The 19,086-nt window shown below is 30.1% G+C and overlaps 1 protein-coding gene across 1 annotated transcript; it reads left to right on the top strand.

Annotated features, from left to right (window-relative positions):
* The first annotated feature begins 12,790 nt into the window (after positions 1 to 12,790).
* On the top strand, positions 12,791 to 17,396 carry LOC118044135 (3-ketoacyl CoA thiolase 1, peroxisomal). Its single transcript, XM_035052294.2, has 14 exons — positions 12,791 to 13,038; positions 13,131 to 13,207; positions 13,348 to 13,432; positions 13,644 to 13,770; positions 13,936 to 14,034; positions 14,113 to 14,180; positions 14,262 to 14,369; positions 14,452 to 14,529; positions 14,622 to 14,754; positions 14,861 to 14,957; positions 15,792 to 15,915; positions 16,001 to 16,109; positions 16,374 to 16,457; positions 17,063 to 17,396. The coding sequence occupies exons 1-14, from the start codon at positions 12,964 to 12,966 to the stop codon at positions 17,170 to 17,172; spliced, it is 1,374 nt and encodes a 457-aa protein (XP_034908185.1). The 5' UTR covers positions 12,791 to 12,963; the 3' UTR covers positions 17,173 to 17,396.
* The last annotated feature ends 1,690 nt before the right edge of the window (positions 17,397 to 19,086 follow it).

Below are 19,086 nucleotides of genomic sequence, written 5' to 3'. Positions count from 1 at the left end.
GGTTACCTTGGCAAACTAGTAAACCATGCTAACCTCATATAAAGACAAAAAAAAAAAAAAGCAAATTACAAAACTAAATTCTCAACAATCTCAATTTTAAAAGATGAAATCGACAAAAAAAAAATTAGAACAAAAATTCAAAAACTTTATCATAATGCCAATAATTGGAGCTCAAACAAGAGCAATATGATCATTGTAGGCATCAAGTAGGAGTTTGGCTCCTCAACAGTTATTATGTTAAAGTTTTAATGTTAAATTACTTTAATTTTCATTAAATTTCGTAGTGTTTGTTTTGTCATAACCCAATTCTAGGTTGTTCACTAAAAAATCACTTTTTTAAATAAAAATAAAATAAAAAATAAAAGCTAACAACATAAGAAAAACAGACCAAGGAGAATTCCAAACAAAATACATAAAAAATAAGTTGTAATTCTGGAGGCAATTTGAGACCTAATTATACCTTATTGTACCCAAAAATGGAGGAAAAAAAATGCAAATTCAAGGTTAGATTAAATGATTATTAGATGAATTTGCTTAAAAATTAAGTTCAAAAATATAATTAATTTTATATAGGTCAATTTGATTTAATCATGGGCTAAATTGAATTTTAATTATGTTTAAGAATTAATTTGGGTCCAATTGAAGAATATAATTAAGTGTAAGGACTTAGAGAACGTTTGGAAATGCAGGCCAACCCGTGTTTCCAAAAAGTTCAATTTGTTTTTTTGCTAAAATTCAATTTTTTTATGTTTTGAATTGTTTTGATACGCTGATCTAAAAAATATTTTTAAAAAAATAAAAAAATATCATTTTGATGCATTTCAAAATGAAAAGGCACTTTGAAAAGCACCCACAACTACACTCCTAAACAGGCTCGTAATTACACTTTAAATAGATCAAATTAATTTAACCCCCAATTTGGGCTTAATTGAAAGATTGAAATTTTAAGAAACCATATTTACCAAGTTAATAGATTGAAATCAGGGGCAAAATCGCAAGAAAATTAAAGTTTTAGGGTCACTTAGAGATTAAATTGAAGAAATTCGTAGTTAATGACCAATTTGTAAAAAACATCAAACTATGAGGGTTTAATTGACAAAAATCAAGGGTGAAATTGAAAAAAGTGAAAGTTTAATGGTCAATTAAGGATTAAATTGGATAAATCCAATACCAAGGACTAAAGTGCAAAAGTCACGTAAATACAAGGTTCAAATTGAAGTTTGGCAGGGGTTGAATTGCATTAAATCAAAATTTTAAGGTCAATTAAGGGTACAATCAAACAAAATTAAAAGCTAAAGGACTAGATTGAAGTTGGATAAAAATCCCTAATTTAATCCTAAGCGGCGTCGTTTTGCATAAAAAAAGACTAGACGACGTGTCGTCTATTCACTATTCATTATCTTTTGTTGATTTTTAACCAAAAAGCTGTCTGGGTGGCTACTTTTTTCATGCATTTAATGCCTTATATATCCATCAAATAGGACAACACCTAAACTACAATGAGCACCTAACACCCCTCTACAACCAGGTATGACCCATTCAAGCCAATTAACACCACAACAGCCCCGGGGCCGACCTAAAATGGCCAACTCAGACAACCTTGAACTGTCAGATTTGATAGTTCATGGTGTCTACTTTGAACCAATAATTAGGATCCTTTCCAATCGAATCAAGGGCCAAAAGTTTTTCTCAGTGAAGACAAGACTACCATTTTCCAACTCCTATAAATATAGGTGGATTCCATGGCCTAAAGATGAAGAAAATTAGGTCAAAAAATCACAAAAAAAAAAAACCTTCCTTCTCAATTTCTGCCACCTTTTCTCTCTCTCCTCTTTCTCCCTCCACTATGGCTATTGGCCACCACCACCCTTATCACTAGTCTGTTCACCACCATCTCCACTACAAGAAGTCGTCTGACCACCTCATGTGGTGGTTGCACTACCTCTCTCTCTTCTTTATAAACTGATTTCTTCTTCGTCTTCTTCTTTTTCTCTTTTTCTCTCCTTTTAGTTTGCATCCAACCTCTATCATTTTTATCTTTAACCTCATGTCGTCCTCTTACGCTACCCAGACATCGTCGCCATGCCAGGTGGTCCTCTCCCCTTTCCCTTCTTTTCTTCACTTTCTTCTCCACGCAGTTCCACAGTCTTGAACACTGGAAAATGAATTATAATTCATGTCCATTGTTCATACTGGAACAGCGGACGTGAATTATATAATTCACGTCCCCTGTTCCAGTTCGTCTAGTGTTCTAGTGGACTTTAGGCCGAACCAGTTTTGGCCCAGACCAAATGGTTGGGTTAGGCCTAACCTAAACCAGAAAGAAAAAAAAAAAAAAAACAAATAAACATTTTGGGTCTAAATCAGCTCAACCCTTTCTTGGGTTGAGCCCGACCAAGCTCATATATATATATATATATATATATATATATAACAAAAATAAAAAATATGATTTTCTCGCATGTTTTTCTATCAATTTTATTTAATATTGGGTTTGTATTTTTACACTATAAGATAGAAATCTAGTATTAAAACACTCTGTTTTCTATAAAATATTTCTAAACAATTTTTAAAAAAAAATCTCAAAACTTTTAAATTAATCTTCCTTTTAAAAAATAAAAGAAACAAAAAAATACTTTGTTTTCATACATACGGTCAAATCCTAAATTTTTTTCAACCATACTTTCTCAAAAAGACAAAAATTACATCTTTCTCATGTTTTAAAAATTCAAAAATGAATATCGTAACTAGTTTATGATTATCAATTAGGATCTGACCAAAATATCAAAAACACTATACTAGTTGTTTTTTATGGTTTAGATGTAGACTTTAGTATCTTTGGAGTGTAAAACTACATAATAGAGTATACCATCAATATACAAGGTATAAAATAAATACGATGCTAAAATTCAGACTTTAGAACTGTTAGAATTTGACCCGGTAAGGTGGAGACTTTCTCATGAAGAGAGATCTACCCTCAAATGTAGATGAAACCAACGAATAGAAAGTCGATCTAGAAAAGCAATCAAACAACAATGTAGCTTACTTTAGGTAGGGTGCACCAGGGGTGATGCGTCTTCCCCTTGCACAACTAGTCCCTTACCCAGATTCTCACAAACCATAGGTTCTTAACGACTATAATACTAGGTGGAGACTCTTAAACCTTAGTTATATTTTTATAATTAAATCCAAAAACTCTTCCCAATAATACACCTCTCCTTAGGAGGCATGATAAAAACCCAATTGTTGTTGACAACATCATGGCACACCCTACGACGTATGTGTGTGTGTGTGTAATGAAATGAACATTGAAATTTTTTTTTGAAATTTGAATAGTACCTAAAGAGGTACTAAAGGCATCAGTTAATCTGAAGACTAAGAGTTTGAAAATGACTAGTACCTAGAGAGGTACTAGAGGTGTCAGTTGACCTGACAACTAGGAACTTAAATTTTGACAAATGCTAAGAGAGATACTAAAGGTGTCGGTTGATTTGACAACTAGGAACTTTGATTTTGATTGGTACGTAGATAGGTACTAGAGATGTCAAAAATTTGATGATCAGGAATTTAGAATTTGACTATTACTATGATAATTCTAAAGGCGTCAGTTGATCTGACAACTAGAAGTTTAAAAGTGAAAAATACCTAAAGAGTTACTTGAGGTGTCGGTTGATTTGACAATCAAGAACTTGAATTTTAACTAGTGCCTAGAGAGGTACTAGAGGTGTTAATTGATTTGACAACTAAGAACTTAAATTTTAACTAGTAACTAGATAGGTATTAGAGGTGTTAGAAAATTTGACGATCATGAATCTAGGATTTGACTAATACCAGGATAGTATTAGAGCTTTCAGTTGATATGATGACTGGGAAGTTTAAAATTTGATTATTCCCTTATAATAAGACTAGAGGTATTGATTGATTGAATGGCCAGAATGATTGCTCGCCTTTAAATTCCTTAATCAATTGTTTATGACATAGAAACTTGTTAGAAAGTGATTATCTTAATATGTTAACTATTACCTTATTTCTCTTAAAATATAAATTAAATTGTTTTCAGGATCTTTACATATTTGAAATGTACGGTAAACTACATTAGGCTGCATCTATTAGTTGTTAATACTGTTGTTAGGATTGATGTAAACTCTTATATAATTTTGGAAAACATCTTTTGTTATGTAATTAAATTTAATGTCTTAGTTATGACTATAAAACTATAAAATGTTCTTCACTTTTACTAATTAACTTAGAATGTAAGAGATTTAACATTTTATCTTTTTATTTTTCATTTATGTTAAGTTCTATGGTGTGGGCATGACATAATTATTAACATGTATGTGATGATGAGTTTAAGAGTTAAATGCGATCTATCCTTGATTGTGTGATATGTGAAAACAGTTCAGAATGATTGGAGACTTGATGAATTGAGATTTTGTGGAAAAGTTTTATGATGCTGACACTTAGGAAGATTCTGTTACCAAAGAGATTTTACTGAAATTTTGACAAGATCTTAACACATTAAAGAACATGAATAAAAAAATTACCCTAATATTTAAGTTAAATATGTTGAATTGAATTGTAATAAGTTGGGTTGTTGCATACACAACTCTTGATTTTAGAAATTACATAAAGGCTATTAGGGATGTAAATATTGGTGCTTTTAGTTGGTTGAATAACATCCCTCTTGAGCATTGGTTTAGGCATATGTTTGACTATTAAGTGAAAGTAAAAATATAGCATGGTTCTTTAATAGTTAGATTGATAAATATAAAAGTTTGTCAATTGTTATGTTATTAAAGAAAATTATAATGAAACGTATGACTAGGTTTCATGATAGATTTGTTTAGGCTTCAACTTGAGAATCAAAGAGCACCTTTTTTTTCAAGAAGTTGTTGGATAATTATATTGAGAAGACAATAAATATGAGAATGATTCCATCTAGTTATGATAAGTATCAAGTTTATTAGGGCCAAACTAGGCTTTGTGTTTATTTAAAGAAAGAATAATATTAAATAATGAGTTAATGCTGACTAGAATTTCATGCAAACATGTGGTGTCTTATGTGCATCATAAAAGAATTGAATTTGAAGATGTTTGTCTTATATAATACAACATTGACACATTTAGAAAAGTATACTTTGAGGTTATACATCTTTTTTCCAAAAGTTGGTTTCTACCTAAAAAAAAAGATGTCATTGTTTTTTCCTCTTAACTTAAAAATGAGTATTGGAGACCAAGAAAAGAGAGAGAGAGAGAGAGAGAGAGAGAAGATGGTAATGGTTGTACAATAAAGAAAAGGGATTCCACACTTAAATGTATCAATTACAAATGATATGGTTATAATTCAAGAACAAGCCAAAAGGATAATGCCAAATAGATTTCAGTTGGTATTGGTGGTAGAACTGAGAGGGAGTCCAATATTGATGTTAAGAAGGGCTTAAAAGAAGGTAGAAATGAGAAAAGATCGAGTAGTAGTGATAAGAAGGGCTTAGAAAGTGGCAGAGGTTATGCTAGTGCATCCTTCTGGTAGCCTTTAACCTAAACACGAGTGATTTCAATTTCAATAATACATAAATTGTATTAGTTTAAAATGAATATCTACTTTGACTAATCTATTTCATCTTTTAAATACAGACGAGTAAATTAAGATCCAACAACACTCAACCCAAAGTAGTTGGTTTAAAGATCTACTTATTTTAAGTAAACCATAGTCTATTTAATTATTAAAATATCATAAAACTTATGTTATTTATATGGATCGGTGCTACTAATAATGTTGTTATGTGTAACTATTGATGCTATATTTAAAGGATTTTGCACTATAAATGTTGTGTTGTTATAAAGCATAATTGGCTAAATACCTTATTTCATTAGTTTGAAATATCATACAAACTAGATTTGTTACCAGTAAAAATTTGACATTTATGAAACTAGACTCCATATTATGATTCTTGATCAAAACTCTACGTAATTCATATTTTATTCTCTTTAATTTATCAAGTATTCACTCGACATCATGAGCACCTACTCCACCTATTGTGGTTAATTATATCCTATTTATAAGTTTGCACAAATCAATAATTTGTTTTTGCATAGCCTATCAACACATCTATAGAAAAGCTTGTCTCACTAGTTTTTGTTTCCAATATCTTTACGGTCGTTGTTTTTCACATTTCATGCCCTTTTTACTTTTTTAACTAGAGTCTATCCAAAATGTTTCAATTTTTTTTGGTTAATGTTAGCTCTTACTTTTCAAATTTTTTTAACAATAACTATACCATTATTTTGTAATAGTAATCTTTTATATATGATAACATGCACATTATGATGCGAATCTCGTGATCACATGATCACGCAACCCACACGTAAAGACAACAATTCCCGGAAAGCCAATTAAATCAGGTTTGACAGGAGTGTGACACAAAAATAACTTGTACCTAGGCACCAACATTATTGGAAACGAAGACCCCCATCCAACGAATATTGATTCGTGAATGAGAAGTATAAGGACGACACCACGAAGACAATTGTTCTTCAATAAGTAGTTTTTCAGTTCTTTAGAGAACCATGGAAGGGAGATTATCTCACCAACACACACACACACACACACAAAGTGCGGCAAACAAGAAGTTTTATTAATCTGCATTGTCTAACCTTACATATCTGGTTATGCCCTTATTTATAGTGACTCCAAACTAAAATAAACCCTAATGGACACCTTATGTGTACTTATATGATGCCCACTTATAATTAAACCCAAAACTAAGAAGAAAATAATAATAATAAAATAAATAAATCTGAATTTAATATCCTAAATATGATAGGATCAGATTTATTGCCTTTTAGAAGTTTCATATAAGCTAAGGAGAATCAAATATGAATGTAGAATTAGTTCTGAAATCTTCTTTTCTTTTTTGTAGCTATGATGAACAAGGAATCCTTGTAAGAAAAGGATTCTAAACATTTATGAATCATTGCCACACTTAGAAACTATGTTACAATCCATTAAAGATCTTTGTAGAATTAAGAAATTTTCAAAATAAACTGCCACATCCTTTTAGAAAAAGAATCTTAGCCAAATAGGAACTTCACAAGTCAAAAGGAAGTAAATAATAAAACTTGTACAACCTTTGTTGACCCGTGTTTGAATGCTTTGCCGAACTCTGATTGACATTATATTTCAACCCAAAGTATGATAAAATGTCAGGAGACTCCATATAAAATTTTCAGCCCGATCCAATGGTAGGATTGAGAATTATGATTGTTGCCATAAAACTGGATAATTGCATATTTTACGTCAAAATTCGAAATTTGACTTACCTGGATCGTATCACATCAAAACATATCTCAATAGATAAAACCATGAACATAATTATTAAGGATAAAATAATACTAATGATGATGATTGAAGCGTGAAGAATAAAGACATTAGTCTAATGTAAGAGGATCAAAATTAAACTAACAATAAAATACTTTTTTTTAATTTAATTATAATATTAAGGTTGTTGGCAATTATTTAATTGAGAGTTTTTTTTCAAAGTAAAGTCAATTACTATTATCCTAGAAACTGGAAAATAGGTTGGTGGATGGATGATTTAAGAACGAAGATTCAGTTCATCTAATTTTTCTCTCCCTAGTTTTTTTTTTTTTTTTTTTTTAAAGCCCCCTGCCAGATTATGAAAAATATGGATCAACGTACATTCATTTCCATCCATTATTGCACTCTTTTTTCTTTTTTCTTTTATTATAATAAATGCGTCTCAAGAATAAAATTTTTTAAAAAAATTATTATTTTGATAAGTTTAGAGTTTGTTCGGTAGTGTGATTATAATTGTTTTTTAAAATATTTTTTATTAAAAAATATATTATAAAAATTTTTTTAAAAAAATTATTTTTAGCACATCAAAATAATTTGAAAACATCAAAAAATATTAATTTAAAGTAAAAATATTTTAATTTTTTAAAAATATTTTTAAAATATAGAAACAAATAAGTTATTACACTACAACTTTTATTTTTCCATTTATTTATTTATTTATTAAATTTGACAATATTCCCAATTTAAAAACACACCAGCTTATTATGCCATGTTTGTTTCCCGGAAAGTAGTTTCCGGAAAACCATTTTCCAAACTTTCCTGTGTTTGTTTGTCATTAGAAAAGTTGGTCAACGGAAAACACTTTCTAGTCAACGGAAAATACTTTCTGGTCAACGAAAAACACTTTCCAGTCAATTTCAGTCAAAGAAAAATTTGACTTGGAGTGTTTTTCCTTTAGCTGTGTTTGTTTTCCGGAAAGTGGTTTCCGGGAAATCAATTTCCAAACTTTCTTGTGTTTGTTTGCCAGTAGGAAAGTTGGTCAATGAAAAACACTTTCCAGTAAAAGAAAAATTTGGCTTGGTTTTCAGGAAAGTGTTTTCCTGAAAAATTTAGGGGGAAAACACTTTCCGGAAGTTGTGAAAAAATTAGAAATGTCATTATTTGCTAATTATATTAAATTTAATTGTCAAACTTTTGATTGGTATATATATTTTGTTTTGAATATTTATTTTTCAATTTCATCTTTTAAAATTTTATTTTTATATTAACTTTGATCCTTATTTTTATAATTGCTATTTGCTTTTTCCTTATCATATTTTTATTAAAAAAAATTTTATCTATCAAATTTGGTTCTCATTCTTTTGATTGTTACTTATTTTATTTGAAATAATTTATGAAATGTTGATTATTATTATTTTAATTTCTTCATCTTTCATTTTTTTAAAAATTTTTTAGATTTGATCTCTATTATTTTGATTATTATTTATTTTATTTGAGATAATTTATGAAATTATATATTTTTTTTTCAATTTCATTCTCATTCAACTTTTTAATTTGTAAAATTTGTTCCTCATTATTTTAATAAGCTATGTATGAATATATGATATAATAAAAAAAATTCATCATTATAAATACTTTTTAGATTTCATTTTTTTTTTATTGTAAGTGATTAAATATTTTATATATATATTAGATAAACTTGAAAAAAAAATTAATTCATTAATAAATTATTTTCCAGTTCATTTTACCATAACACAACCAAATACTGGAAAGTATTTTCCAGTTTATTTTTCATAACACTGCCAAACATCAAAAAATACTTTCTCGAAATTCACTTTTCAGAAAATTAGTTTGCCTGAAATTCACTTTTCAAAAGGAAACTACTTTTCTAAAAAAAAAAACGGAGCACTGTTCCTTTTTTTCTTTTATATTTTCTAATATACAAGCCAGTTTTCAGGCTCACCTACTCCCTACCTACCATGGTTCTGTCGCCTCAGCACCACCGGTACAATTTTTTATGCTGCCGGCCCCCACCACCCGTCAGCCTCGAACCCTCTCAACCACCCCGTTTGTGGATTTTAGTCGGGCATGATTTCGGTTTTCGAGGTTCTTCATTGTGTTGAATATTAAAAGTATTAATTTATAAAATTATCCATGCATTAAAATTATTAAGAAATATTAAAATAATTAATTTAATATTTTTTAAAATAAATATATTTAATGAAAAAAACACCAAGGAAACAAAACGGTCAGTCATCGGTGGGACTCGGTAAACACAGTATAAAGACAAGCAAGCGTCTGGTACGAGCGCGTGAATTACATTTCTGGTTGAGTTGACTCCAAAAGGTGATGTCATGTTGTCTTTAACACATGATTAATTGTCGTATTACTTTAATTTATATTTATTTTAAAATGATATTATTTTATATATATATATATATATATATATATATATATATAAGAAGATTAAATGGTGTTATTTTAAAATAAATTTGTAAAAACATCTACAGCAACATCTTTGAACAAAACTAAAATATAAATGTTGGAATTTATCCAATTGAATCTCATTCTATTTGGATGAGTTATAAATTACTTAAATAATAAATTAGAAAAAAAAAATTAAGCTCTAAATCACTAAGAACTAGTTGCGCAAAATAATTGTCAGAATTGATCAAGTTAAGAGCCTGTTTGAGAGTATATTTGTGGTTGCTTTTTAAAATACTTTTCATGCTAAAATACAACAAATTATTTTTTTATTATTTTTTAAAAAATTATTTTTAAAATCAACAATCAAAATAATTCAAAAAATATAAAACAAATTTAATTTTTAGCAAAAAAATAAAATTTTTATGGAAATATAATTTACATCACGTTTTTTTAAAAAGTACCTACTCATCATATTTGGATGAGTTAATTGGATGATGGAATGAGTCCTCAAATTACTTTAAAAAATAAGTTGGAAAAAAAAAACCTAACCTAACTAAAGATCTAAATCATCAATAACTAGTTGCGTAAATAAGTATCATATCAATACATACCCAAATGATATTAGATTACCGTGTACACATGGATTAGCTTAAAAAATTAATATATCTTTATAGAAGAAATTAATTATGTGGAAATGCCATCCGTAATTAAAAAAAAAAAAACAATGAGAGGATTCGAACCTAATATATTTATCATCCAAGCCAACCCCCCAGAGGCATTAGGTTATACTTTTGAATAAAATTATATCTGTCATTTTTATAAAAAAAAAATAAAAAAAAATAAACTTAGTTTTGTCATTAACAATGCCCAATTGCCTCGTAAAAAGTCGTCGCCATCAACATTAAAAAATGGTGTGTATAATTCGGGCAGTCACTGGGTTTTGCAATTCTTTGAATAGAATAGGAAAGCGTCTGAAAACACTTACTCTTGTTTGAAAACATGGTTGTTGTACCTGTATTTTAAAAAAATAATTTTTTTTATTAAAATTAATTATTTTATATTTTAAATTGTATTAATGTACTGATCTAAAAAATAATTTTTTTAAAAAAATAAAAAAAATATATAATTTTAATACATTTTGACACAAAAAGTAATTATACTTTTAAAAATACCCTAAACTATTATTGTATCCGTCATTCATCGTTGGTTGGATTCAAATTATTTCAATTCAAAAAAGAAAAGGTAGCATAGTTTATTAACCAAAATATGAAAGAAATTCAACCAAAAATAGTTGTGGTAACTATAATATCTTAACTTTATTTTTACATAATATTCATGACTACAAGTATAAAGATATTTTTATATAGCAAGTTCACATTGAATAATTAACAAAATAATTGCCAATATCATAAAAAAGAAGAAGCAAGAGTCTCATTCGAAAATAAAATATGAAATTGATTGGTATTTAATGGAATAAAATCTTAAATATAATAGTATTTATTCAGATATAATTAATTTTGATTAAATCTTAGGGGGCAAAAAAACAATGGTGAAGGACATAACAAAAGACCTCCAGCTACAATTTAAAAAAAAAAATTCATAAATAATCCTAGCAATTTTATTTATATGAAATTCAAGCGAAAAATCTATTGAGTGATCGGAAAATGCTATATTATTCAAAATCTTGAGCACATGCAATTCTGTTTGTTTTTTTATTTTAAAAATATTTTTTAAAAAAAAATTGATTTTTTTAATTTTAAATTAATATTTTTTTTATTGTTTTTAAATGATTTTATGTGTTAATGTTAAAAATAATTTTTAAAAGATAAAAAAATTATTATTTTAATATATTTTTAAATAAAAAATATTGTAAACCACGCTTCCTTACAAAGGACACCACGTAAAGGACTGAAAGGGCAGGTCCTCCTCTTAAAGTGAAAGGTAGCGAGAGCATTGAACAGCCAACAAATCGTATTTTTCTTACCAACAAAAGATGGATTGGCATTACAGTCCAACCTGTTTTTTATAAAATTAATTTTTTTTTTATTAAAATTAAGTACGGTTTGTATTTTCTGGATCGTTTTGATGTTCTGATATTAAAAATAAAAAAATATTATTGACATGCTTTTCAGCACGAAAAACTATTTAAAAAACAACCGCTACCACACTCTCAAAAACCCTCTAGTCAATGCTCGCAGAGATCTCAAAGCTTGCCTGAATCCTTATAATTTCATTTCCTATTTTATCTCCCTGTCAAGCGAGACCTTTCCTTCCGGTTTCTTATTGTTTTGAAAACGAAATAAACAAAAACGATGAGTCAGAATAGACGAGTGGGCCACCATCTCTTAATGTACGCAAAACATTAGTAGTATTATATATCTAGCGTAACTAAAAACTTATATAATTATTAATTTTAATTTTATAAAATTAATTAAGATATATAAAAATTAATTTAAATATTTATATTAATAAAAAAACATTAATTAAACATTGTTTTTAAAGAAAAACATGTAAAAACAAACATATATGTATAATAAATCTCATGCATTTTAATAAATTGTAGGTATATATCTTTTTTTTTCTTACTATTTTTATGAATTTTTTTAATTAATATAAGTGTCTAGGTCAGTTTGCGTGTACCTCAACTAATTTCATGGACCCTGAAATTAATAATTATATAAGTCTCAATGGTTTTGAGAGGATTCAAACTCATAATCATTAAGAAGTAAATTTAAAATTTAACCAGTTAAATTACCTCTCATAATTGATTTATTTTAATTCTAACGCTACTAAATAGGAGAAATAAATCTATAATTACATGGTTATATTTTTCTTCTGAATTCCAACATATTTAAATTTTGTGTCTTATAAGAAGTCTTCCTTTTATTTTATTTTATTTTTATTTAAATTTCTCACTTTGAATGAGTTCTTACTTCATAATCTTAAGAAAGCAGTATTGTATTTTAATTCTAGCAATCAAGCAAATTTCACCCACTATGTATTATTATTATTATTTTAATTCTACAGCGAGCAAATGACAGCAGCACCACTACGGATGGAGTAGCTCTCCCTCTCTCCTTTTCTCTCTCTGAATAACCCAATCAAATCAACAGCTGCTCGGTTATATATATCACCAACTTCTTCTCGGTTTATGTCATTCGTTGTCCTGAGAGAGAGAAAAGAGAACTTCTTGAAAAACACACAAAATAAAAATAAAAATGGAGAAAGCATTTAACAGACAAAAAGTTCTTCTTGCTCATCTGCAACCCACTTCTCCTTCTCCTCTTCTCTCTGTAAGTTTATTTTCCTTCCTTGCAGTTTTTTTTTTCTTAATGGACTAAATTGAAGGTGAAAATGGATTTCATTAATCTTTTCTTGTTGCCAGGCTTCAATTTGTGCTGCTGGGGACAGTGCTGCATATCACCGGACAGCTGCTTTTGGTGATGATATTGTGATTGTGGCGTAAGTTTCTTGATTTCTCTTTGAAAAAAGAGAGAGCATATAATCTTAACCAATTTTTGCATATATGTTTCGATGTGTATTTTCATTTTGTCCCTTGTTTATCTTGATGATCTTCATTAAACTTGTTGGATGACAAGCAGTGCGTACCGTACTGCTATTTGCAAAGCCAGGCGTGGTGGGTTCAAGGATACCTTTCCCGATGATCTACTTGGATTTGTATTAAAGGTTAGCTCTTCCCCCTCTATTATGAAAATGATTTGTTTTCTGGAAGGTTTGAAAAGGACCATTTAATATAGACCACAGTCTTTGGATCTTTCTATTTGATAAAAGTTTGGACGTATACGTATGTTTCTGTGCTGCTACTGCTACAATTATGGTAATTAAGTATTAGCCATGTTCATCTCTTGAGTTGACCAATTGTAAAACTTGATTGTAGGCAGTGGTAGAAAAAACAAATGTGAATCCAAGTGAAGTAGGGGACATCGTCGTTGGAACCGTTCTGGCTCCTGGTTCAGAAAGAGCAATTGAGTGCAGGATGGCAGCGTTTTATGCTGGTTTCCCTGGTATAGTTTTGGTTAAACCCTTCTGCATTAGCCCTTCATATTTTTCGTTGGCATTTGAGTCCAATTTTATTCAGATTTGGACGCACAATTTTCTTATGATTGACTTCATTACCAGAATTTTGATGTCGGTTGAAAAGATCTTACTGACTCGTTTGTTCCAACCAGATACGGTGCCCCTCAGAACAGTCAACAGGCAATGCTCATCTGGCCTCCAGGCAGTTGCTGATGTTGCTGCATCCATAAAAGCAGGATATTATGACATTGGTCAGGGTGATTCTAGAATATGTATTGTTTGTGGATGACCCTCTTTTTGCTAAACTTCATTTTGTCTTTTCAACGCAGGTATTGCAGCTGGGTTGGAGTGCATGACAGTGAACGGCATTAGGACTGTTCCCAAAGTTAACCCAAGAGTAAATTCCCAACTATATTTTTATGAAGAAATCATAAATTTTTGAAATGTTATCGTTGAACTTGAGTTGTGTTGTTAACAGGTAGAGGCCTTTCAACAAGCCCGAGATTGTCTTCTTCCTATGGGTATGACTTCTGAAAATGTTGCTCAGCGTTATGGCGTGACACGACAAGACCAAGATCAGGCTGCTGTGAGTTCCACAGATCATTCGAGGTTGTGTGATTTTTCAATGTAATTGTGTGATAGTCTTGACACCTTATCTTTTTTAACAGGTTGATTCTCATAGAAAAGCTGCAGCTGCAAGAGCATCTGGTAAATTCAAAGATGAAATTATCCCAGTTACTACAAAGGTAAATAAAACAATGAATAGTCAAGAGGCTCGCATTCTTGAATATTATTGTTGTTGCTATCATGTCTTCTAACCAATGATTTTTATAAAAAGATTGTGGACCCAGAAACTGGTATACAGAAGGTTATCACAATTTCAGAGGATGATGGCATTCGACCAAACTCAAACCTGGCAGACCTGTCCAGGCTGAAACCTGCATTCAAAAAGGATGGATCCACCACTGCTGGTACTCATGATACACATTACCATTAAGGATCTTGTCAAAATGTATTCAATCTATCTTGATCAGCATATATCATCAAATCTCATTTGAGTGCAAACTGTATAAATAGGCAATGCTAGCCAAGTCAGTGATGGTGCTGGAGCTGTACTTCTTATGAAAAGAAGCCTTGCTGCACAGAAGGGACTTCCAATTCTTGGAGTGTTCAGGTACTAGTGTTTTCTTGCAAAGAGATGCTACCTTTAGCAGTATCACACATGGCTCTTTACATGTAAACCATGTCTTACCACAAGTACAAACCTTGAATGCTGATATTGGGTGAGCTAGTTGATTCCAGAACTATTTTGTTTGGCAAATCTTTTATTACATTTTTTCTTAAAAAAAATTAATCAAAGCTAGGGAATTTTCCGGGTCATTGGAAGTGTTCTATTGCCTTGGAATACAGATATGCTAAAGAATCTTCTGAAAGCAAAGTTGAGTCTACTTTTTTTTCTCAGTATTGTTGCCGCATTATGCAAATTTTGAAGAAATTTCATGGATGGGTCAGTTATGGCATAAAATTCTTGGAAGAGTTTCCTAGGAAGAGTTTCCTAGAATAGAGAGATTCATAAAGCTAAGAAAAATGTCCTCGTAGTTTTTTTAGTGAGACTACTCTAAGACCTTGTATTGAAAGAAGCCAATAACATCCATGAACATGGTTCAGAATTTCATCTGGCATTTACTTCTGCGGGAAGAGAAACTTTCACCTTCTCTATATTTTTTTCTACTTTCTGTATCTTCCTCTGAGTATGAACATACTGCTTTATTCTGTTATTGAAAGTTTTCAAATGAATGCAACTCTTGGAAACATAGCATTTTTTATCCAAGAATAAGCAGGAATTTGGTGCAGAAGTTCACAAGTGATTATCAGTGAAAACCTCCAATCTAGGAAGGAACTGAAAGTTCAGTAGAGGTTGTCATGATGAGTAAATGACATGTTGATGTGGAGTCGGGATTTCAAAAACATCTCATGCTCTAATCTTAGTCATATGCTTTTCCTGCAGGAGTTTTGCTGCTGTTGGTGTAGATCCTGCTGTAATGGGTGTAGGCCCAGCTGCTGCAATTCCAGCGGCAGTGAAAGCTGCTGGACTTGAGCTTAATGATATTGACCTGTTTGAAATAAATGAGGTAGCAAGCTCAACAACCCCCCCCCCCCCGAAATCTTTAAGAGTGAGAGTTTTTTGAGTTAAGGAACCTGTTGGTCTCTCTTCAGGCATTTGCATCACAATATGTTTATTGTATAAAGAAGCTGGAGCTTGACCCTGAGAAAGTTAATGTGAATGGCGGTGCAATTGCTCTTGGGCATCCTTTAGGAGCTACAGGTATTCACACTGACACTTTTTTGTGAGACCGAGCTTGTGTTTTAAATGCTTATGATTGTTTCTCAAGCTAACTTCATGAAAAGGCATACGTGGACACTTGTATGCCTTTTGAAGTAAATGATTAGCTTTAAAATTAGTTCCTAAAAAAATAACACAACATAAACAAATAATGTAGCATTCGATCTGAGAAGCTTAGCTTGGTGTTGATTTCTTTTAATGTCAGTTGAGCACACTTGTAAGCCACTTACTGCTACTTTTTGCTAGGTGCCCGCTGTGTTGGAACTCTTCTGAATGAGATGAAGCGTCGTGGGAAAGATAGTCGCTTTGGAGTGATCTCAATGTGCATAGGTCCCCCCCTCTCCCTCTCTATATTCAACTACACACTTAACATGACAAGATATTACTACAAACGACTTCATTCAATTCTTGATCTCTTGTAAATGTTTAGAAAATATATGTAGGCAACATCAAATATTGCATTTCTGTCTAGAAAGCAAAATGTGACTAGTCAATGGGATTTCATTATCTGGTCTGGTCCCTTTCGTATGCTTTCTTGGTCCGATATTAAACAGAACTTCATAAAAAGTAGTTTATATCAAATTGAATTGTTATAGTTGCCGTTCTTCTGTTTTTCTAGCAGATTTTGTGTTGGTTTCTTTTTTTGGCAATAGTAGATCATTAGACAATATTAGTTCACAGGATGTACCAAAGCAAGTAATAGGGCCACATTTTTTTGGATCATCTCCTTGCAACAAGAGTGGTTTCACTACAACTAGTTGGATGGTTTTTTGTAGCAGTTGAAAAACAGTGAATTCAGAAGTAGGGTTAATAGAGCATATAAAGATGCACAAATGTTATGCAAGTTTAGAGGAAACAGAAAGATTAGAATTCACCATGCTTGTTTCTATTTTCTGGATTTCCTTCTGACCTCAGAAGTGCGGCTATATTTGCAGGGTCTGGCATGGGGGCTGCTGCTGTTTTCGAGAGAGGAGACTGTGTCGACGCACTATGCAATGTTCAAAAGGTGGAAAGCAACGACCTTCTGTCAAAAGATGCTCGTTAGATACATTAATTTCATCATACTGAATTCATTTTGTTACAACTTGGGAGATTACCAAAATAATCGTATGTGAAAATTGCAAGTTGGAACATAAAGCTAATCTTTATATGGATTAAGTGTGATGACCAGCTGCACCACAGGTCTGCTGATGAATGATTTTCATCTTTTAATAATCTCCTCCGCATTGTAATTTATCAGTTTTTGAGTATAGCGATTTGTTTCTATTATTTTGAGGTTCATGATTCTCGGTTCAAAAGGAAGTTACTATATTTTACAGGTAGCTTTTCTGGTACAGTTCATAGTCCTTTTGCCTGAATGTCACTTTTATTTTCAAGGCAGCATTTGATAAACAAATCATCCAGCTTGCACATTAAAAAAAAATACATATAGTTTTTTAATTAATTGTTTTTGGTTTTTTAATCGTTTTTACATTATTGATATTAAAAATATTTTTATTTTCAAGTGAAAAAATATATTATTACAATAATAATTAAACTCCAAAAAAATAAAATCGAGTACTTATTTCTCCGAACGGCAACTTATGGAAGTCATCGACTTTAACAAATTCATAAAAAGTTTTACTTTGATTTCTCGATTTCAACAATCTATCAAGCAGCAAAAGACATCTAAACAAGATGAAAAATGGTGGACAAGGATCAACGAATACTAGAGAAATCTGTCTATGATAAGAGGCTACTATAATTTACAGTGTTGAGGAAAACTTTCCTCTCTGTTAGAACATTAGAGTGGCAGGATAATGCAAGTATAGAAATTATTTCTAATGTATATATCCTCTAGTTAATCGATTGATTGTGTTGGTATTGATGTTGTTCATATAAATATATTTAACTATTAATGAAAACTTATTTATCATTAATATTTATCAAATATGTAACTAATAAATTTAGAGTTGGATAAAATCATAGTGATAAAAATATTTTGCAAATAAAATTATAAAATCATTATAATTATGAGATTCTTATTGTATCAAAACATTATTCCTAAATATTCTTGGTTAATACTCTATTAAGATTGAATATTAATTAGAGTTATTGAGACCGATACATCTTATGTTCTTTCATTTATGAAAGAAAACAGTTATTCTCATAAGCTGAGGCATGATAAATATCTAGAACTAATAAGTAGGTGCTTGTCGGATGATATGTACACTAAACTAATCTACATGAGAATTCTATACGGAAAGATTATATGTGTTTATGAAAATGCTCACAGAACATTTGTGTAAGTAATCTTTAAACTTGAGATCACTAAGTTATCTTATATAATGAATGTTATGTTTTAATCATGCTACACATTATTCTAATCAAGGGTAATAAATGAGCAGATATTGGGTATAACAAGAATTATATGAAGATATTTGAGTAATTAAAAGAGGTTTCATCACGTTAGGTGAATTAGAAAAAATGTTACATATGTTATCAAATAATATTGATTGAAAATTCTTGTGTAAAGTGGAATGAGATTTGAAAAGATTTTCAAATCTTATTCAAAAAATGAATGACTATAGTGTTGTAAATAAACATGATTTGACAAAGTAGACACACTTCATGCTATAATGTCTAAATCAGAACATTGTTGATGAATGAATAATAATTGCACTAAAAAACTAGTAACTGAAAGATTAAATCAAATCACTTATGACTTAATATTTGGGGGATTATAACAGGTTGTTGGACATTATACATCTTTAAATATAAATCAATCAATTGTTGAATTGATAATAGATTAATTTATTTAATACTATTTTATTTATGATTGTGCTTTATATTTGGGTCAACTTATTAGGAAATCTAATGGGTTAAACATATAAGAACTATTGTCCCAAAATTAAAATGAGATGATTAATTAAATGTGACTTTATTGTAGATAAATTTTAGAAATTAAGAAGTAGATTGT

Source organism: Populus alba, chromosome 2 (genome assembly GCF_005239225.2).
Source record: "Populus alba chromosome 2, ASM523922v2, whole genome shotgun sequence".
Classification (NCBI taxonomy): Eukaryota; Viridiplantae; Streptophyta; class Magnoliopsida; order Malpighiales; family Salicaceae; genus Populus; species Populus alba.
This window is presented reverse-complemented; position numbering and strand designations above follow the sequence as displayed.